At 60.9% G+C, this 21,576-nt stretch overlaps 1 protein-coding gene across 3 annotated transcripts; it reads left to right on the top strand.

The window, feature by feature from the left end:
• The first annotated feature begins 1,940 nt into the window (after positions 1-1,940).
• Positions 1,941-21,355, top strand: POU6F1 (POU class 6 homeobox 1). Of its 3 annotated transcripts, none has more exons than XM_053967342.1 (12): positions 1,941-1,979; positions 3,826-4,337; positions 4,809-4,903; positions 11,003-11,171; positions 12,002-12,096; positions 12,698-12,923; positions 14,903-15,084; positions 15,604-15,729; positions 15,866-16,111; positions 17,144-17,267; positions 17,930-18,101; positions 19,323-21,355. In XM_053967342.1, the coding sequence occupies exons 3-12, from the start codon at positions 4,850-4,852 to the stop codon at positions 19,666-19,668; spliced, it is 1,740 nt and encodes a 579-aa protein (XP_053823317.1). In that variant the 5' UTR covers positions 1,941-1,979; positions 3,826-4,337; positions 4,809-4,849; the 3' UTR covers positions 19,669-21,355. The 3 variants fall into 3 exon arrangements, with proteins under 3 accessions (XP_053823317.1, XP_053823319.1, XP_053823318.1); XM_053967344.1 differs by lacking the exon at positions 19,323-21,355 and adding an exon at positions 19,205-19,294; XM_053967343.1 differs by lacking the exon at positions 15,604-15,729.
• Positions 21,356-21,576: the final 221 nt, after the last annotated feature.

Here is a 21,576-nt window from a genome sequence, read left to right as displayed (position 1 = left end):
TGCCGCCGCCGCCGTCGCGACGGGGTTTGGGGTTTGGGAGGTCCTGGGTGGGGGATCCGGGGTTTTGGGGGTCCTGGCACTCCGGGGTCTGGGGTTTGGGGGGGGTCTTGGATGGGGGATCCGGGGTTTTGGGGTCTGGAATTGGCAGTCTGGGGTTTGGGGGGTCTTGGGTGGGGGATCCGGGGTTTTGGGGGTCCTGGCACTCCGGGGTTTGGGGTTTGGGAGGTCCTGGGTGGGGGATCCGGGGTTTTGGGGGTCCTGGCACTCCGGGGTTTGGGGTTTCTGGGCTGGGAACCTCTGATTCGGGGGTCTTGGGGCTGGAGGTGGTTCTGGTGCCGGGGAGGGTCTCTAATTTTGGGGTCCCAGGGCTGAGGAGGCCTCTGCAGCTCGGGGGTCTCTGGTTTCGGGGGGGTTCTGGTTCTGGGGGTGTCCCTGGTGCCTTAGAGCCCGGGGGGCTCTGGGGTGTCCCTCTGTTGTGGGGGGGGGTCTCTGGCTCGGGGGGTCTTTAGGCCCTGGGGCATCTCGGGACCCTCTGGCTTTTAGGGCGTTCCCGGAGGGGTCTCTGGCCCCGGGGGTGTCTGGCTCGGGGGTTTCCAGGGCGTGTCTAGGGGGGTCCCGGGGGTCTCTGTCCCAGTAGAGGGTTTCTGCCCCGGGGGTCCCGGGGTCTCTATCCCAGGGTCTCTGTCCTGGGGGTCTCAGGGGTCTCTGTCCCGGGGTTCCTTTCCCGCGGTTCTTCTCCAGGGGTCTCTGTCCCGGGCTCTCTGTCCCGGGTTCCTCTCCCGGGGGTCCCGGGGGTCGCGGGCTCTCTGTCCCGGGTTCCTCTCCCGGGGGTCTCTGTCCCGGGGGTCGCGGGCTCTCTGTCCCGGGGGTCCCGTGCTCTCTGTGCCGGGGTCTCTGTCCCGGGTTCCTCTCCCGGTGTCTCTCTCCCTGGGTTCCTCTCCCGGGGGTCCCGGGCTCTCTGTCCCGGGTTCCTCTCCCGGGGGTCTCTGTCCCGGGTTCTCTGTCCCGGGTTCCTCTCCCGGGGGTCTCTGTCCCGGGGGTCCCTGGGCTCTCTGTCCCGGGGGTCGCGGGCTCTCTGTCCCGGGTTCCTCTCCCGGGGGTCCCGGGCTCTCTGTCCCGGGTTCCTCTCCCGGGGGTCTCTGTCCCGGGTTCTCTGTCCCGGGTTCCTCTCCCGGGGGTCTCTGTCCCGGGGGTCCCTGGGCTCTCTGTCCCGGGGGTCCCGGGCTCTCTGTCCCGGGTTCCTCTCCCGGGGGTCTCTGTCCCGGGGGTCCCTGGGCTCTCTGTCCCGGGGGTCGCGGGCTCTCTGTCCCGGGTTCCTCTCCCGGGGGTCCCGGGGGTCGCGGGCTCTCTGTCCCGGGTTCCTCTCCCGGGGGTCCCGGGGGTCGCGGGCTCTCTGTCCCAGGTTCCTCTCCCGGGGGTCCCGGGGGTCGCGGGCTCTCTGTCCCGGGTTCCTCTCCCGGGGGTCCCGGGGGTCGCGGGCTCTCTGTCCCAGGTTCCTCTCCCGGGGGTCCCGGGGGTCGCGGGCTCTCTGTCCCGGGTTCCTCTCCCGGGGGTCTCTGTCCTGGGGGTCCCTGGGCTCTCTGTCCCGGGTTCCTCTCCCGGGGGTCCCGGGGGTCGCGGGCTCTCTGCGGTGCGCTCGCAGCGCCCCCAGCGGCGGCGGGCGGGATCGGCCCTGCGGCAGCGGCCTGCGCATAAATTATGTTCATGACGCAGCAGCCCCGGAGCCCCGGGAAGCGCCGCCAATCCCCTCCCGGGACCCCCGCGGCACCGAGCCCCCCGTGACCGCCCCCCGCCGCTCCCGCCGCCGGCCCGGGCCCGCCGCGGGGCCCCGGGGCCGCTCCGCCGCCGCCGCCCCCCGCCCCTTTGTGCCGCCGCCGCCGTCGCGACCGCGGCGATCGCGGGAGCGGCGCGAGCGGCGGGGACCCCCCGGGCCCCCCCGGCCCCCCCGGGGCCCCCCCGGACCCCCGACCCCCGGCTCGGTGAGTGCGGGGCCGGGGCGGGCGGGGGGCGGCGGGCCCGGCGCGGTGAATATGCAATGGCGTAATTAGCATAATTTATATATTTATGATAAAGAGCGGTTGGGGGGGCGGGGAGGGGAGAAAACGGCGGAAAACGGGGGGCAGCGGGGGGGGCAGCGGGATTTGGGGGGGAAAGGGAGGTCAGGGCAGGTTTGGGGGCGCAGAGGGGCTCGGAGCGGGGGGGGGGACCGGGGAGAGAACTGGGGAGAACTGGGAGGAACTGGGGAGAACCGCGCAGGCACTGGGGGGGGGGGGGGGCGGAGGGGACGAGGGGGACTGGGGGGGATCGGGGGGTGCCAGGGGGGACCCCGGCCTTGGGGACATCCCTGGGGGAACCCCAGCGTGGGGGGGGGGGCAGGGAAGAGGGGCTGGGAGAGCCCCGCGTCAGGGAAAGGGGGGGAGGTCCGGGGTGGATCGGGGGGGGCAGGGGGATTTGGGGGTGCGCTTTGGGGTGCAGGACGGGAGACACAGGGCAACGGGTTTGGGGTCCTGCCCGGGGAGGGCAAAGACACCCAGCGGGATTTGGGGGGGCAAAGGCGGTTCGGAGTGGGGGGGGGGGCAGAGGAGCTCGGGGGGCCGCTGGGTCTGGGGGGGGGACTGGGGAGAACTGGGGGGACACGAACGCTCTGGGGGGGGGGGGGGGCAGGTGGGAGCGGGGGGCACCAGAATGGGAGCTGAGGGTTGGTGGGTGATGGGGGCACCTCGCACAAGTGGGGTCCCTGGGGGCACCCCCGGAACTGGGGGGGGGGTCTGGGGAGCTGGGGGGCAGAGAACGGGGGGTGACCGCCCTCAGGGGGGGGGGTGTGAGGAATTTGGGGGGGCGGGGGATGGATTTTGGGGTGTAGGAGAGGAGAAGCAGCGCTGAGAGGAGCAGGACATCGCATCCCCTGCCTCAGCTTCTCCATCTGTGAATGCCATGAAACATTAAAAGACATCAAATTGAGAGGGAAGGAAGGATTTGGGGGGAATTATTCCCTCCAGGATAACAACAGGGAGGAGTTTGTGTTAAACCCTGCTCAGGCTTAACTCATCCTTGGGGTTTCTCACCTGGGCAAACTCAGTTTCCACCCGTTTTGGATCCATCTCTGCCTCATCAACACTTAAGTAACATGGAAATTAAATCCACATGGAGACTGGCAGCATCCTAAATATCCTTCTCTCACCTTTTTTCCCTGCTTTTTTTATTTTTTTTAATATTTTTATTATTATTTTATGCTTTCACTCCGTCTGTTGCTCCGTGGCTGCTCCTCCCTCCCTGCCCTCACCACCATCTGCATAAATTATTTGTCACATTAAATGCCAAAAAATACCCCCAAAAAGTGTGAAAAACGGGATCTGTGATAGGGAGAGGATCCCGCTCCCAGATCCGGAGCTGGATGCCCACCTGAATCCAGCCTGGAATCCCAAATGTCTGATTAATTGGCTCATTAATTAGCCGCTCCCCACCCCCTTCCCTCCCGGGTTATTTGTGGCTCCTCCCAGCAGCAGCAGGGAGAGAAATCCAAGGATTTGGGGGCTCCTGTGCCCTGCTCAGCCTTTGCTGCTCCAGTGGAGCGGGAATAAATCCAGTTTGGCTGCTTGGCTCGGGCTGGGCTGGCTGGGGATGGGTCCTGGGGAGGTTCTGGTGTCCCCAGAGTCCCACAAAACCCCACACATCCAGGGACTTTCCTCTTTCTCCTGACTGAGTCGCCTTTTCCCAAATCTCCTCCATCTTTGGGGGGGATCCTGGGGCTCCCAGGTTTTTGGGGAGCACGGGAGCAGCCAGAGCTCAGCACGGGAACAGCTCCAATGTTTTGTGTCCCTCCAGGTCAAACCCAGGCACCCCGAAACTCGGAGAAGCCCCAAAACCAGGACTGGCAGAACCCCAGAGAACCAGAGACCCCAAAACCCAGAGAACCAGAGACCCCAAAACCCAGAGAACTGGAGCCCAGAGACCCCAAAACCAGAGCCCAGAGACCCCAAAACCCGGAGAACTGGAGCCCAGAGACCCCAAAACCAGAGCCCAGAGACCCCAAAACCGGAGCCCAGAGACCCCAAAACCTGCAGAGCCGGAGCCCAGAGACCCCAAAACCCGGAGAACTGGAGCCCAGAGACCCCAAAACCGGAGCCCAGAGACCCCAAAACCTGCAGAGCCGGAGCCCAGAGACCCCAAAACCTGCAGAGTCGGAGCCCAGAATTCCTGAGAGCTGCAGCCAGGACAGCAGAGACCCCGAGCCCTGAAAGCCAGAGAGATCCCAGAGCCCCGGGAGCCCCCAGCCCGTCCCGGGGGGCAGGACCCACATCCAGGGGGAGGGTCCCTCACCCCAGACCGAGCAGTGGGTGAGTACCTGGGACCCCCCAAATCCCTGGGATTCCCTTCCTTGCCCCATTCCCCCTTTGCCCTTCCCTGTCTGACAGGTGTGGGGGCAGGGGGAGGGGTGGTCCCACCTGGCCGAGGGAGCAGCAGAACCTTTCCCACCTTTTCCAGCCTCGGGTGGAGGAAGAAGCTCCCACGGGACTTTGGGGTGTCACTTGGGTTCCCCAGGTCCCTGGCAGCTCTCTGGGGCAGATGAACCCAGCTGGGGGATGAATCCTGAGCCCCAGGAAGCACCGGGGGCTTGGGAGGACAGCCAGGTGTCACCTGGAGATTTGGGGACCCTCTTTGGGCTCCGGACAGGTGCCATCACCTGGCCCATCCCTGTTTTTTAGGGTTTCAAAGGGGCTGAGAGGGGGTGAGAGGAACCCCAGACACCAAATCCCCCCCGGGCCCTCGCCCCGTTGGTGACAGCCCCTCCTTGTCCCCCCTTGCAGCATGTGGCAGGTGTGACCCTCCCCACCTGTGCCAGGTCACCATGGAGCCGTGCCCGGGGCAGCCCCAGGAGGCCCTGCTGACGGTCAACGAGCAGGTACGGCCACCCCAAAACCGGGCTGGGACCCCAAAACCGGGCTGGGAGTGGGACCCCCACCCCAAAACCGGGCTGGGAGTGGGACCCCCACCCCAAAACCGGGCTGGGAGTGGGACCCCAAAACCGGGCCAGGGGTGGGACCCCAAAACCGGGCTGGGAGTGGGACCCCAAAACTGGGCTGGGAGTGGGACCCCCACCCCAAAACCAGGCCAGGGGTGGGACCCCAAAACCAGGCTGGGAGTGGGACCCCCTGTGTGCCCTGGGATGGGCTGGAGCTCCTGCAGGAGATTTGAGGGGCTCACCTGGCCCTGCACCACACCTGTGGGGCTGGAGGGGACACTCTGCAGGTGTGGGGTGCTGTGGATGTGGGGGTGCTGCAGGTTTTGGGGTGGCAGCTCGATGGGTTAATACAGGCTCAGGTGGAACAGGCAGGTTTAATTAACCATTAATTAAAACAGGATGGTTTTCATGCTCAGCTCCACCCGGGCAGCGATGCCCTGCCACACTTGGGCAGCCCAGAGGAGTTTCCCTTTGTCAGGGTTTGGAAAGCCAGGTGTCTGCTGAGGAAGGCAGGACTCCCCTGAAATGGAAAATGCAACCCCCTCCCTCCAAATTGTTATAATTTTGAAATTAAGAGTCTCTTTGGCAGAGATACGGGAGCAGGAATAACAGTTCTTTATTAGGGAGGAAAATAAAAATAAAATATTAAAAAGCAGTAATACAAAACGACCCTGCCAGAGTCAGAACAGGCCTGACCCGCTGTGGGTCAGGGTGGTGGCAGCAGTGCCATTCCATGGGGGCTCAGCCCTCCTGCAGTGCCAGCTGTGCTTCTGCTGGAGCAGGATCCTGGACAAGGCTGGAGTTTTCCTCTGGAGCTCCAGGGCTGCTGGAGATGGGCCTGGGCTCCCTCTGGGAATGCAGTGGGGCAGAAAGCTGCTCCTCTGGGAATGCAGTGGGGCAGAAAGCTGCTCCTCTGGGAATGCAGTGGGGCAGAAAGCTGCTCCTCTGGGAATGCAGTGGGGCAGAGAGCTGCTCCCCTGGGAATGCAGTGGGGCAGAGAGCTGCTCCTCTGGGAATGCAGTGGGCACAGGCTGCTGTGGTGTCCCAAAATCTCAGATTGGATCCAGGTAGGAATGCTCGGCTCCTCCCCCTGGGCACAGCCTCTCCCATGGGATGATGGAATTTTCTCAGCCATGCAGGGACACTCACTGGCCATGAACAGAAGATAATTAATAATTAATGGCCCATGAGCAGAAGAGATCTCCTGGAGAGGAGGGAGGATTGGTTGTGGAAGAGATAAAGAAAAGCTGCCCCATGAACAGATGATAACTGCCCCACCTCTGACAGATGGCAGTAGAATGCACCCCTCCATTTCCAGCCTGAGACACAATTCCCAGCTCCAAGATATTCCAGGTTTCTGTGAGCTCAGTTCACCTTCTCCTCCTGCCAAAATGTATGATAAATCAAACTCTAACACCATTTTTAGTCCTAGAAAACAGCACAGCTTTATTCACTCCCCAAACCCACCGCACACTTCCCAAGCTTTTCACTATTTCTACATTTTAGCAAGCAAAGAAATTCATGCCCATTGGCTATAAATTACAGAATTGTCATTAATTAGCAGTTTATCCTCTACTGGTTAATGATTTGTCTTCTCCTGCTGGTTCATCCCCATTTTCAGTCTCTTTATTGCCTTTTTCCCAGCTAGGGAGAGTTCCAGTGCAGCTGTGGACTGTCCGTGTCTCTTCTTTATCTCTGGGTTCTGCAGAATGTCCTTGTGCTCTGTAAATCCTGCATTCCTCACGGCCAATCCCAGCAAAACCATCTCCCTCTCCCAGGCTTTGTTTATTGAAAAGTGTCGAGGTTGCTTCAGCACAACTCCCAGTCTCAGCCGTTTTCCCCAGCTGGGCTCCCAAAATAGCAGGTGGTGACAAACCTTGCTAAGTGCTGCCTGCACTGCTGGTGATTCATGAAAGCCATTAATTAGAAAAGTTAATTAAAACAATTAATTAGGACAGTTATTAGGAAAGTTATATCGTTTCCAGCGCAGAGGCACGGAGTTTGTGAGTGGTTCAGTGTGAGAAGCAGGCACTCACTTTTCATAAATTTAGAAAGGTTTATTGAATCTTATACAAAATACAAAAGAAGACTGAATAGAGGAAATATTACAGTGCTGGTAGCAGAGGATTTTCCCCACCATGTATTCACCCACTCCATGGAGGTTTTGCCTTTTAACCCTTTAGACCCTCCCAAAGTTCTGTCCACAACTCCAGTGGTGGAATTTACTTCCTTAAACTTTAATTGGAGGTCAGGTGCTGCCACAGTAACGAGCCGACCCTCCCAAAATATCCCAAAGCCAGGCTGTCCCCTGGAAACAGCTCAGGGAGTAAAAAAAAAACTTTTCTTAACATAAATCCTTGATGTTTGTGAGAGTCAATCATTGCATCACTCATCTGTCCCATTCAGGATGGGTTGGGTGTGTCAGGAAAAGGAACCCACAAACTCCTGAGGTTTGTGTCCAAAGGGGAGAGTGGAGCCCTTTTATTTGATTTGAATAAAGGGAGAGGCCATGGGGCATTCCCCTGGGGTCTCTCCAGTGTTGGGAGGGCGCAGCCTCCTTTTTATCCCAATTTCCCTCTCTCTTTCCCCGTTTCTGAGGTACTTGAGAGGTTCAGACTTCCCAGAACTCCTGATCCCGAAGATTCCCCTCTAATGCACAACCCTCCTTTTTAATTTTTTAATTCTTACGGAATTTAGGGTTTCCCCCCATTGTTTCTTTCATTTTTCAATGTCCAGTTTCATTTATCAGCAAACCAAAAGTTTATTTGTGAAAGCAATTCTCTTTTTCCATTCATCAGGCAGTGGAATCCTTGCCAATGTTTCTTTTATATCTCAGTGCTGCTTTTATCTACCAGCAGACCCACAGCTTGTTTGGAAAGACAAATCCCTCATTCCTCTCAGGTGGGAGCTGGGAAGAGATTCCCTGGTGTTTGAGCCTCTGCAGTCCTGTCCCTCCTCCTGCTCTGGGATGGGCCCTTGGGACATTTCCTTGTGTTTTGTCAAGGTCATTTCATTCCCTTGTTCATACCTCTGAAAAATTCAGCCAAATCACCCCAAATCTGAAGCCTTCCATGGCAAAACTGATACAAATTCCTACAACTGGATGATTCCAAACATTTATTAATGTACCAGCTCCCAGGCTTAATTTGGTTCAGTTCCCTAGTTTTCAATTAGTTGAGACAAATTTATACATAAGATAAATTTACATTTTGCCTAAGAGAAAAATAAAAGCCTTTCCCACACCATTGTTTTTTTTTCCAGTAAAAAAAGACAAAATCAACTTAGCAAAAAATCAGACTGACAGCACATGAAATAGTCTGCTTTAGATAATCCCAGTAATATTTAGTTTCCCAACAAGCCCACAATAAAAAAATCACTAAAATTATTAAATTGATAATACGGGCAGTTATTTGGGGGACAGTTAAAAGTCTCATTGGTCCCACACAGCTCGATCAGGTCCTGGAAAAAGGGAAAATTCAGCCCAGGTTGTTGAAAAGCGGGAAAAGTCCATCGAGGGTTGATTCAATTCCCAACTCATTTTCTCCTCTGGCAGCTGCAGGGTGAAAACGTGTATGGGGTATAAACGTGTGTAGGATGGGACTTAGAACAATTGGGTTGCAGTGGGGAGGAGGTTTGGAGCAGTTTGGGTTGTTCTCATCTACAGGAATATGGAAAGAAAAATAAGGAAAGGGAAGGAAAGGGAAAGGGAAGGGAGAGGAGAGGAGAGGAGAGGAGAGGAGAGGAGAGGAGAGGAGAGGAGAGGAGAGGAGAGGAGAGGAGAGGAGAGGAGAGGAGAGGAGAGGAGAGGAGAGGAAAGGAAAGGAAAGGAAAGGAAAGGAAAGGAAAGGAAAGGAAAGGAAAAGGAAAGGAAAGGAAAGGAAAGGAAAGGAAAGGAAAGGAAAGGAAAGGAAAGGAAAGGAAAGGAAAGGAAAGGAAAGGAAAGGAAAGGAAAGGAAAGGAAAGGAAAGGAAAGGAAAGGAAAGGAAAGGAAAGGAAAGGAAAGGAAAGGGAAAGGGAAAAGGAAAGGGAAAAGGAAAAGAAAGGGAAAAGGAAAGGAAAAGGAAAGGAAACGGAAAGGAAAGGAAAGGAAAGGGTTGATTTTTGCAAATTCCATGTGCCTTGCTTGAAGGAGAAACACAAAGCTCAGGGGCTCGAATGCACCTCTAGGCTCAGGTGAGCACCCAGGAACCTCCTGGGGGGACTTTTACCCCCTCTGATGCAACACCAGGGTGTGAAAAATGCCATTCACTTCTATTAGAATTTGAGGTGTTTAATAGTAATGAAAATTAGGACAATAAAAAGCAAAGAATTACGGACATCCAGGTGCCAGGGTTACCCCTTAAAAGCAATAGCCTATTGCATATTCATATATCTCATACATGATTCAAACATTCCTGTCACACTAGGATGTTTCTGCTTAATTTTAGCTTCCCCCCCATCTTGTAAATCAACCTTCTTGGTTCCTGGAAGTCTGAGCTTTCCCGATAAGGAGGCACTAATTCTTTTCTTGAATCTTTGTGTCTGTTGCTGTTATCTCTATCCAGATAAGATAATGCAAAGAATTTCTTGATTATGTTTTCCATTCTTTGAGCTAGTTACAAAAAGTATCTTACATCACGTAGTTTCTATTTTCTATTTTTAGAAATTTCTATATTTTCTATATTTCTAGTTTCTGATATTATGCTATAGCCTAAAAACTATATTTACCACACTGCTTAAAAGAGATGAATGCAGCACAACTTTCCAACAGAACACATCCAGTATTCATTTTAATATTTGCGAAGAGCCAATCATATAAGCATGCATTTTTCACAGGGGTCACCCCCAGTCCTCGGGGGGAAGGCCCAGAAATGAGTCTGGGGGCACTTTGGGGGCTCTGCTGGGACCCCACGCTCCCAGTGAGGGGCTGAGACAGCTCTGCCCCAGCAGGAGTGGGGACGTCCTCGGGACTGGGGATGTCCTTTGGGACTGGGGGTGTCCTCAGGAGTGGGAATGTCCTGGGATTGGGGATGTTCTTTGGGGCTGGGAATATCCTTTGGGGTTGGGGATATCCTCGGGACTGGGGATGTCCTCAGGAGTGGGAATATCCTCGGGATTGGGGATGTCCTCAGGAGTGGGAATATCCTCGGGATTGGGGATGTCCTTTGGGACTGGGAATGTCCTTTGGGACTGGGAATGTCCTTTGGGACTGGGGATATCCTCAGGATTGGGGATGTCCTTTGGGGCTGGGGATATCCTCAGGATTGGGGATGTCCTTCAGGAGTGGTAATATCCTTCAGGAGTGGGAATGTCCTTTAGGACTGGGGATGTCCTTTGGGGCTGGGGATATCCTCGGGATTGGGGGTGTCCTTTGGGGCTGGGAATGTCCTTTGGGGCTGGGAATGTCCCATCCCTCCGGGGTGTGTCTGGGGCTGCGTTGCCGCAGTGAGGGGCAGGACCCGCCTGATAAGGGCTCTGTCCGGGCGGGATAAGGGGCCCGGTCCCTCCCCGCCCGGGCTGCTCCTCTCGGCCGTGTCCCTTCCCCTCCTCCCGGGCCGGGGGGGGCACGGAGCGGCCCCGGCCATGGCGGCGGCCTTTGGGTCACTCACCGTGCGCGTTCCTGTCCCCGCCACGCTCCTGCAGGTACGGGGGGGGCGGCTCCCTTTGGGGGTGCTGCAGGTGTGCGGAGTTCTGCGGGTCTGGGGGTGCCGGTTCTGGTTTGGGGGTGCTGGTTCTGTTCGGGGGGTGCTGCAGCTGTGGACGTTTTGCTGTAGGTTTGGGGGTGCTGCAGGTGTGGGGGTGCTGTGAATTTGGGGGTGCTGCGACCCCTGGCAGCGTTTCACCTGCCCAAGGTGTCAGCCGGGGGTGCCCCTGGAGTTGGGGTGCGGACAGCAAAGCACTGAGGTGTTTGGGGGCTGGGACTCCCCCACCCGTTCCTCCCTCCTCCAGGGTCCAAGGGGACTCTGCACCCCAAAACAGGCCCCGTGAGGCGGGGGGGGCCCGTGGGGGACACGGCCGCGGGGTGACGTACCTGGAGCTAATTTTGGGGTCCCTTTGCAGGTTATTGTCATGTCCAGCCATGAGACCATCCGGGTGCTGGAGGTGGGGGTGGATGGGGACCCCAAAACGGCCGGGGAGGGAGCGGGGGGGTCCCCGGCACAGGGGGGCCCCCCAGGTGTGGAGGACGCTCCCGCCAGCACCCCGAGCTCGTCCGGCGGGGAGGCGGCAGGTGAGAGACCCCCCCCCTTCCCGGGATCGTTCCCGGCAGTTCCCCCGGGTCTCCCCTCCCGGGACCGTTCCCGGTGCCCCCCGGGTCTCCCCTCCCGGGATCGTTCCCGGCAGTTCCCCCGGGTCTCTCCTCCCGGGATCGTTCCCGGCAGTTCCCCCGGGTCTCCCCTCCCGGGACCGTTCCCGGTGCCCCCCGGGTCTCCCCTCCCGGGATCGTTCCCGGCAGTTCCCCCGGGTCTCCCCTCCCGGGATCGTTCCCGGCAGTTCCCCCGGGTCTCTCCTCCCGGGATCGTTACCGGGAGTTCCCCCGGGTCTCCCCTCCCGGGATCGTTCCCGGCAGTTCCCCCGGGTCTCCCCTCCCGGGATCGTTCCCGGTGCCCCCCGGGTCTCCCTTCCCGGGATCGTTCCCGGGTCCATCCCTGGGAGCCAAGGGGGTGTCTGGGTTGTGTCACCTGGGCTGCTCCGCGGTCCTGCTGCAGGTCCTCCCCCACCCTCCCCCCACCAACTCACGTTTTGGGGTGATCCCACTTTATTCCTCACTGGTTTCTGGCCAGCGCCCCGAATCCTCCCGCAGGTGCGCCCCAAATCCGGCAGGGCACGCGCCTCTCACCTGTCCCATCTCCCATCCTGTGTCCTGCCGGGGGGAGGCGGAGGCCACACCTGGGGGATGGTGGGTGGTCACCGCACTGGTCACTGCCCCAGGTCACTGCCCCTCGTGCGTCCCCTCGCCGGGCTCTGACCGCACCTGAGGACACCTGTGGGAGGCTGTTCGCTGCCTGGCCCTGCAGAGTTTGGGTGTCTCCCTCTCAGCCCCGCCCGTTTCTCCCCCAGGTAAAGCCAAAGCAGCGTCGCCCACCCCGCTCCCCTCGAGCCCCGCCCCGAGCCAGCCCGGCGTGACGCACCTGGCCGTGCAGGCCACCCCACAGGTAACTGTCCCCCGGGGTTGGGGGGCCAGGGGGGACCCCGGGGGAGGTGTCCGCAGGCAGGGGGTGGCCAGGTAAGGGGGACCCCTTTTGTCCCCCCACGTAGACCTTGGGGGGGAGGGAGGCCCCAGGTGCTTGGCCCCTTGTCTCCCTACGGAGAAGGGGTTCTGTGTTAGGGGGGAGCCCGAGGTAAAGGGGATCCCCTCTCTGCCCCCCATCCCCAACAGAGCGGGGGTCAGCAGTAAGGGGGGGGACCCCCCTTTATCCCCTCCAGAGAGGCACCTCCACAGCCCCCCCAGTGCCCCCCACTTCACAGAGCTCCCCCCATCTCCCCACGGAGAGTTCAGGGGGGCTCCCCCTTTGCATTCCCCCCCCCCCAGAGGTTCACCAGGGACCCCCCCAGATCCCCCTTCCCCCAGGGGCTCACCAGGTAGGGGGGCTCCCCCTTTGCCCCCCCCCAGAGGGATTCACCGGGGAGTTCCCCCTTTGCCCCCTCCCCAGAGGGGTGTCCCAGGCCGGGCGGGGGGGGCCCCGTGGGGGTTTCCCTGATGCTGAGCAGGGCGTTGATTTGTGTTTCTCTTTCAAATCTCATTTATCTCCGCAGGTGTTGGCTCAGGAAAGCTTAGCCACAGGTGTGACAGGAGTAATGGTTCCGGCAGGGACAGTTACTCAACCTCTTCTTATCCCCATCAGTATTGCAGGTCAGGTGACAGGCCAGCAGGCGCTGGCCCTGGTGACAATTCCCACAGCAACGCTCGCCGCGCTCCCGGGACTGACGCCGGCGGCACCCGCGGGGGCGATTTTCAAACCGCCCGTAGCCAATCTCACAGGTAACCGCAGGTAACCGCGCCCGCCCCGCCCGCCCCGCGCCTGGGGCTGCGGCCGGGGAGTCTGAGTGGAAAACGTGCACAGCTGGGGCTCCAGCTGCAGCTCCAGGAGCCGGCGGAAATGGCCTTGGATTTGGGGCATTTGAGTGTCAAAGGTGCAGCTCTGAGGCTCCACGTGTGGCACCTGGTTTAGATTGGGGGCTCCAGCTGTGGCACCTGGTTTAGGTTTAGGGCTCCAGCTGTGGCACCTGGTTTAGGTTTAGGGCTCCACGTGTGGCACCTGGTTTAGATTTAGGGCTCCACGTGTGGCACCTGGTTTAGATTTGGGGCTCCAGGTGTGGCATCTGGTTTAGACTGGGGGCTCCAGGTGTGACACCTGGTTTAGATTTGGGGCTCCAGGTGTGGCACCTGGTTTAGGTTTAGGGCTCCAGCTGTGGCACCTGGTTTAGGTTTAGGGCTCCACGTGTGGCACCTGGTTTAGGTTTAGGGCTCCAGCTGTGGCACCTGGTTTAGGTTTAGGGCTCCACGTGTGGCACCTGGTTTAGATTTAGGGCTCCACGTGTGGCACCTGGTTTAGATTTGGGGCTCCAGGTGTGGCATCTGGTTTAGACTGGGGGCTCCAGGTGTGACACCTGGTTTAGATTTGGGGCTCCAGGTGTGACACCTGGTTTAGGTTTAGGGCTCCAGGTGTGGCACCTGGTTTAGATTTGGGGCTCCAGGTGTGGCACCTGGTTTAGATTTAGGGCTCCACGTGTGGCACCTGGTTTAGATTTGGGGCTCCAGGTGTGGCACCTGGTTTAGATTTAGGGCTCCAGGTGTGGCACCTGGTTTAGATTTGGGGCTCCAGGTGTGGCACCTGGTTTAGATTTAGGGCTCCAGGTGTGGCACCTGGTTTAGATTTGGGGCTCCAGGTGTGGCACCTGGTTTAGATTTAGGGCTCCACGTGTGGCACCTGGTTTAGATTTGGGGCTCCAGGTGTGGCACTTGTTGTACATTTGGGGCTCCAGGTGTGGCACGTGCCTGCAACAGGTGAGGTCCAGGTAGATTTGGGGCTCCAGGTGTGGCTGCAGGAGGGCTCTGAAATGGGCTTGAATTTGGGGCATTTGAGTATAAAAGGTGAAGATTTGAGGTTCCAGGTGTGGCACCTGGATGAAACTGATTGGAGCTCCCTTTGCCCCCTCCCAACTCATCCTTAGCCCAAAATCCAGCCCAAAATCTAGCCCAAATCCAGCCCAAATCCAGCCTATCCCATCCACCGGCTTCAAGGTGAGGGGTTTCGGTATAAAAGGTGTAGATTTAGGATTGCAGGTGTGGCACCTGCTGCAGGAGGGTTCTGAAATAGAATTTGGGAGATTTGAGACCAAAAGATGCAAACTTTGGAGCTCCAGGTGTGGTACCTGGCTGAAAGAGGTGACCCTGATGCTCTCTTTGTCCCCTCCTTAATTCATCCTCCCCCAGCTCAACCCCGGTCCAGGTTGTGTTCACCTGCAGGGTCTGAATTAGGTGTGAATTTGGGGAATTGAAGTATGAAAGGTGCAGATTTGGGGCTCCAGTTGCAGATTTGGGGCTCCAGGTTCAGATTTGGGGCTCCAGGTTGTAGATTTGGGGCTCCAGGTGTGGCTCCAGGTTCAGATTTGGGGCTCCAGGTGCAGATTTGGGGCTCCAGGTTCAGATTTGGGGCTCCAGGTGTGGCACCCCCTGCAGCAGCCGAGGGGGGAGACCTGCAGGCGGGAAAGGGGGGGATCGACCCCAACCCGGGGGGGGGCTCTCAGGGACCCCGCACCTGTGCCAGGTGTGTCCGGGGAGGTTTTGGGGGTTCCCCAGGCGCCCCCCGCTCTGTGCTGCAGCAGCAGCGCCTGGTGTGGGTGAGACCCCCGCCCCCGGTGACGGGAGGGGACAGCGGGGCGGGGCGGGGCGGGGGGGGGACACGGGCGCAGCGTCCCCGGTGCCGCCCCACTCACGGTGTCTCCGTCTCTCCGCAGCCGCCGCCGTGCTCAGCCCCGCCATCCCGGCCGTCCCGGCGGTCCCGGCGCCGCGGCCGCCCCCGCCGCCCCCGGGGCAGCCCCCGCTGCTGCCCCAGCCCCCCCCGGCGCCCACCCCCCCAAAGGACCCCCCGATGTCCGTCCAGCCCCAGATCACCGGACTGGCCTTTAACCCCGGCATAGTAAGGACTGATCCCAGCCCGTCCCGGGGGCCGGGGGCCGCGGGGAGTCCCGGGAATTCCAGGGCCGCGTCCCGGCCTCAGTTTCCCCAGGCAGGATTCCAGCCCCCGTGTCCCAGAACAGGATCCCAGCCTCAGTTTCCCAGGACGAGATCCCAGTCCGTTTCCCAGGTGGGACCCCTGCCTCAGTTTACCTGTGCAGGATCCCAGCCTGGTTTTACATGCAAGATCCTGGCCTCAGTTTCCCCATGCAGGATCCAAACCCCAGTTTCCCTGAGCAAGATCCCTGCCTCAGTTTCCCCGTGCAGGATCCGAGCCTCAGTTTCCCTGAACTCAATCCCAGCCTCAGTTTCCCCATCCCAAGAAGCTGCAGCTCTGCTTTGGGCAGCTCCCAGCGGATGGTTTTATGGATTTAAGGATTTAGGGACCCCCAGGGACCCCAGGGACTGGGAGGGGGTGACGATCCCAGGGGGTCCCGGTGGCTCCCACTGGCCCAGCTCTGACCCCGTTTCCGTCCCACAGCTCACGGCGGCTCTGGGGGCGCAGCCACAGATCCTGGGGTCCCTCAGTGCCCCCCCCGTGATCGCCAACCCCCTCCCCAGCGTCCAGGGGATCCCGGGGCAGCTCCTGACCAACACCCAGGGCCAGGTACCGCGGGGGTCCCCTGCCCCCCCCCACGGGGTTGTGTCACCTGGGGAGGGGGTCCCAGCTGCTCCCGGGGTTGTGTCCCCCGCACGGGGTGGGTGTTTCGGGTCCCCCAGCACTGTGTCCCCCCCTCCCCCAGGTGATCGGGACCCTGCCGTGGGTCGTGGCCCCCCCCGGGGTGGCCGCGGCCGCCCCCGCGCCGGCCCCGCCCAGCCTGCAGGTGACACCGGTGACACCGCAGCTGCTGCTCAACGCGCAGGGCCAGGTCATCGCCACGCTGGCCACGGGGGCCACGCTGGCCACGGGGGCCACGCTGGCCACCGCCCCCCCCGCTCCGGCCCCCGGCAAGAAAAACGGGCCAGCCGAGCCCCCCATCAAGAGCGAGGTGAGGCCACACCCCGAGACCCCCTGAGCCCCCCGAGACCTCCTGAGCCCCCGAGTCACCCCGAGACCCCCTGAGCCCCCCGAGACCCCCTGAGCCCCCCGGGTCACCCCGAGACCCCCTGAGCCCCCAAGTTCCCCCCCACCAGTGAGGTGGGTCACGGCTGGGGACCATGGCAGTGTGGCCAAAGGGTGGCAGCGTCCCCAGCCAAGGGGCTTTGGGAGCAGGGGAGCGGCTTTGGGACCCTCCCTGTGCCTCTGGGACCCTCCCTGGGCCTCTGGGACCCTCCCTGTACCTTCGGGACCCTCCCTGTGCCTTTGGGACCCTCCCTGTGCCTCTGGGACCCTCCCTGTGCCTTCAGGACCCTCCCTGTGCCTCTGGGACCCTCCCTGTGCCTCTGGGACCCTCCCTGTGCCTCTGGGACCCTCCCTGTGCCTTCAGGACCCTCCCTGGGCCTTTGGGACCCTCCCTGTGCCTCTGGGACCCTCCCTGTGCCTCTGGGACCCTCCCTGTGCCTCTGGGACCCTCCCTGGGCCTTTGGGACCCAGCCACACGACCTTGGGGGAGACAGAAGTGCCTTTGGGATGTGGCCAGGTGGTTTTGGGACACCTTTCCTGGGACCTGGCCACGTGGTTTTGGGGGGATGTGAGCCCCTTTGGGACCTGGCCATGTTTTGGGGGTCACTCCTGGGACCCGGCTTTGGGAACCCGTGAGCACCTTTGGGCTGTGGCCACGTGGCTTTGGGGCCCAGACAGATGGGTTTAGGAGCCCATGAGCACCTTGGGGACCCAGCTGTGTGGCTGTGGGGACACATGAGTACCTTCGGGTCCTGCCCATGTGGCTTTGGGACTCCAGGAGCACCCCCAGGCCGTGCCCCCTCCTGCCCCAGCTGCTGTCCCGTGGTCACCCGTGCTCCTCCTGGTGCCACCAGCTCTCCCAGTGGGACGTGTCCCACAGGGAGCAGAGCTGCTGGTGCCCCCCCAGGTGACCCCCGGGTCCCCCCAGGCCACCAGGTGACCCCCGGGTCCCCCCCAGGTCCAGCCCATCCAGCCGGCCCCGGCCGGGGTGGGGACGAGCCCCACGCCCGTGGCCAAGGTGTCGCCGTCCCCGGTGCCCATCACCTGCTCCGAGACCCCCACCGTGAGCCAGCTGGTGTCCAGTGAGTCACTGGGAGCACTGGGAGAGGGTGATGGGCTGTGGGGGGAGCAGTGGGGTCCGGGATCCGCTGGGAAGGGCCACGGCAGGAGCTGGGATCGTGTGGGAAGAGGGATAACAGGGACTGGGGTCCCCTGGTAATAATGGGGTCTGGGAAGTGTTGGGAAGAGAGGTGTCAGAGTCTGGGATCCCTGGGAAGAGAATAACAAAGTGTGGGAAGAGATAAGAACGGGGGGAAGAGATAAGAGGGACTGTGGGAAAAAGGGATAATGGGGGTCCAGGATCCCTGAGCAGAGGAGTAATGGGAACTGGGAAAAGGAATAACAGGGACTGGGGTCTCCTGGTAATAATGGGGTCTGGGAAGTGTTGGGAAGAGAGGTATCAGAGTCTGGGATCCCTGGGAAGAGAAATAACAAAGTGTGGGATCCCTGGAAAGGGATAAGAGGGACTGTGGGATAATGAGGGTCTGGGATCCCTGGGCAGAGGAATAATGGGAACTGGGAAGAGGAGCCTGAGGTCTGGGATTAACAGAGCCAGGGGACCACTGGAAAGAGGGAGCGCTGTGTCTGGGGTGCTCGGGAAAAGGGATAACAGGGACTGGGGTCCCGGGCACAGCGGGCTCTGGGTCCCTGGGCCCGGGGCTCACAGCCCCCCGTGCCCCCCCAGAGCCCCCCGCCCCGCCCAGCGCCGAGGAGGACGGGATCAACCTGGAGGAAATCCGGGAATTCGCCAAGAACTTCAAACTGCGGCGCCTCTCGCTGGGGCTGACCCAGACCCAGGTGGGGCAGGCCCTGACGGCCACCGAGGGCCCTGCCTACAGCCAGTCAGCCATCTGCAGGTAATGGCACCTGGGGACAGGTGTGGGGACAGGGACAGGGCCATCTGCAGGTAATGGCACCTGGGGACAGGTGTGGGGACATCTGCAGGTAATGGCACCTGGGGACAGGTGTGGGGCCACCTGCAGGTAATGGCACCTGGGGACAGGTGTGGGGACATCTGCAGGTAATGGCACCTGGGGACAGGTAATGGCACCTGGGGACAGGTGTGGGGACAGGGACAGGTAATGGCACCTGGGGGACAGGTGTGGGGACAGGGACAGGGCCATCTGCAGGTAATGTCACCTGGGGGACAGGTGTGGGGACATCTGCAGGTAATGGCACCTGGGGGACAGGTGTGGGGACAGGGACAGGGCCATCTGCAGGTAATGGCACCTGGGGGACAGGTGTGGGGCCACCTGCAGGTAATGGCACCTGGGGACAGGTGTGGGGACAGGGACAGGGCCATCTGCAGGTAATGGCACCTGGGGGACAGGTGTGGGGACATCTGCAGGTAATGGCACCTGGGGACAGGTGTGGGGACATCTGCAGGTAATGGCACCTGTACGGACAGGGACAGGGCCATCTGCAGGTGAGGGGACAGGGCGGTCACAGGGGCCGGGTATGGGGGCAGGGACAGGAGGAGGAAAGGGGAAAAGATGGAAAATTGGGGGAAGGGAGAAGTGGAGAATGGGAGGAAAACAGGAGGGAAAGAAGGAAATTGGAGAGAAGGAGGAAAACTCTGGGAAAGGAGGAAAAGCTGAGAATGGGAGGGAAGTGGAGAAAAGGGAAGCTGGGGAAAGGGAGGAGAGGTGGAGGGAGGGGGAACTGGAGCAAAAGGAAAATGGGCAAAGGAGGAAAATGGGGCCGAGGAGGAAACTGAGAAAGGGAAGGGAACGGGGCCAAGGAGGGTGTTGGGCGTTGCTCCCCCTCACTGTCACCCCCCAGTCCCAGCCTGCTGTCCCCTTGTCCCCCACCCCTGAGGGTCTCCCGTGCCCTCCACATCCCCTCAGGTTTGACAAGCTGGAGATCAGCTCCAGGACATCCCTGCCCAGTGTCCCCTGCATCCCCTCTGAGTGTCCCCTGAGTGTCCCCTGAGTGTCCCCATGTGTCCCCGTGTCCCCAGGTTCGAGAAGCTGGACATCCCCCCTGAGTGTCCCCCTGAGTGTCCCCCTGAGTGTCCCCTCTGAGTGTCCCCTGAGTGTCCCCTCTGAGTGTCCCCATGTGTCCCCCCGTGTCCCCAGGTTCGAGAAGCTGGACATCACGCCCAAGAGCGCGCAGAAGCTGAAGCCGGTGCTGGAGAAGTGGCTGCGGGAGGCGGAGCAGCGGCAGCGCGAGGGGCAGCAGCACCTGCTGGAGTTCGTGGGGGGCGAGCCGGGCAAGAAGCGCAAGCGGCGCACGTCCTTCACCCCGCAGGCGCTGGAGGCGCTCAACGCGCACTTCGAGCGCAACGCGCTGCCCACGGGCGCCGAGATCACGCGCATCGCGCAGGAGCTGCGCTACGAGCGCGAGGTGGTGCGAGTGTGGTTCTGCAACCGCCGCCAGACCCTCAAGAACACCAGCAAGCTCAACGTGTTCCACGTGCCCTGAGGGGCGGCGCCCCGGCCCTGCCCCCCGGCTCTGCCCCCCGGCTCTGCCCCCCGGCCGGAGCTGTGCCCGCCTCCAGCGGCTCCCAGCGCCCCCGGGCCCCGTGCCCCCCCCGGCCTCCAGCCGCCAGCACTTTGGGCACTGCTCTGGCCCTCTGCCACCTGGTTCCACCACCGCGCCTGTACCTGTGTCCACCATGCCCCTACCTGTGTCCAGCACACCTGTGCCTGTGTAACCACGCCTGTACCTGTGTCCAGCACACCTGTGCCTGTGTAAGCACACCTGTACTTGTGTCCACCACACCTGTGCCTGTGTAAGCACACCTGTACTTGTGTCCACCACACCTGTACCTGTGTAAGCACACCTGTACTTGTGTCCAGCACACCTGTACCTGTGTAAGCACACCTGTACTTGTGTCCAGCACACCTGTACCTGTGTAAGCACACCTGTACTTGTATCCACCACACCTGTACCTGTGTAACCACGCCTGTACCTGTGTCCAGCACACCTGTGCCTGTGTAAGCACACCTGTACCCGTGTCCACCATGCCCCTACCTGTGTCCATCACACCTGTGCCCGTGTCCAGCACACCTGTACCCGTGTCCACACCTGTACCTGTGTAACCACACCTGTACCTGTGTCCACCACGTCTGTACCCGTGTCCACCATGCCCCTACCTGTGTCCATCACACCTGTGCCTGTGTCCAGCAAACCTGTGCCTGTGTAACCATACCTGTACTCGTATCCACCACCCCTGTACCTGTGTCCACCATGCCCCTACCTGTGTCCACCACCCCTGTGCCCGTGTCCAACATTCAACGTCTTCCACACGTTCTCAGCTGGGAGCACTGGGAACATCCCAGTTCCCGGTCACAGTCCCCCGTGACCGCCTGCCATCAGCACTTCGGCCACTGATTTTGTCCCTTTGGCCACTGATTTTGTCCCTTCGGCCACTGATTTTGTCCCTTTGGCCACCCCTTTGTCCCTCCAGCCCTGTGCCCATACCTGTGCCCTCCCCCCCGTGCCCTTTGGTGCACTGAACTGGGAGCACTGGGAATCCCCTCTGTGTGTCCCACCAGTCACAGCCCCTTGACCTCCAGCCATCAGCATTTTGGCCACTGCTTTTGTCCCTTTGGCCACGGATTTTGTCCCTCTGCCCCCGTGCCTGTACCTGTGCCCACCTGTGCCTGTGTGTGTCCCCCGTTCCCTCCTCTCACACACGACCCGAGCGGTTGATGTCACCCCTCCCCACCTGTGACACACGTGGTGACAGACCCCCCCCCCCGAGTGTCACACACCCACCCAAAAGCAGCGAGTTCCATTTCCCCGGGTTTTGCTCTTTTTGCTGTGTTACTGAGGCGATGTTACGGCTCACCAGGGGTGACCCCAAATTTATGTCACCCCCGCGCTGGATTTGCGGTCCCTCACCTCGTGAGGGGCTTCTGGGGGCGATCCCCCACCTTGGGGAGGTCCCGTGGGTGGATTTTGGGGACATCACCCCGGGTTTGGGGGGCGTGAACCCCAAGGCAGAGGCGGCGCCCCCTCCCCACCTCCCCCTGCCCGGGGGGCTCCGGCCCCGCGGGGAGCGATGGGAGGGGAGCTTTGGGGGGGACACGGGGGCGCCCGCCGGGGCCGCGGCAGACTGATGCACTTGATGTAGTGGTGTGAAATAAACAGTATTTTTCTTTTTTCTTTTCCTTTCCCCTTTTTTCAGGATTTGCGGGGGGCGGGGGGTCCCTCCTCCTGCTCGGCCCCGCGCCTGCGGCCGGGGCGGGAGCGGGACTCGAACCCGCGGCCTCACGGGGGGGGGACCCGCACACAGCCCGGCGCCGCTCGCCGCCGCGGCCACGCCCCCCAGCCAATCCCCGAGCTGTCTGCCCGGAGCGGAGCTCTCTATTGGTTACTTTGGCT

The sequence above is a fragment of the Vidua chalybeata genome, chromosome 30, assembly GCF_026979565.1.
Source record: "Vidua chalybeata isolate OUT-0048 chromosome 30, bVidCha1 merged haplotype, whole genome shotgun sequence".
Lineage (NCBI taxonomy): Eukaryota > Metazoa > Chordata > Aves > Passeriformes > Viduidae > Vidua > Vidua chalybeata.
This window is presented reverse-complemented; position numbering and strand designations above follow the sequence as displayed.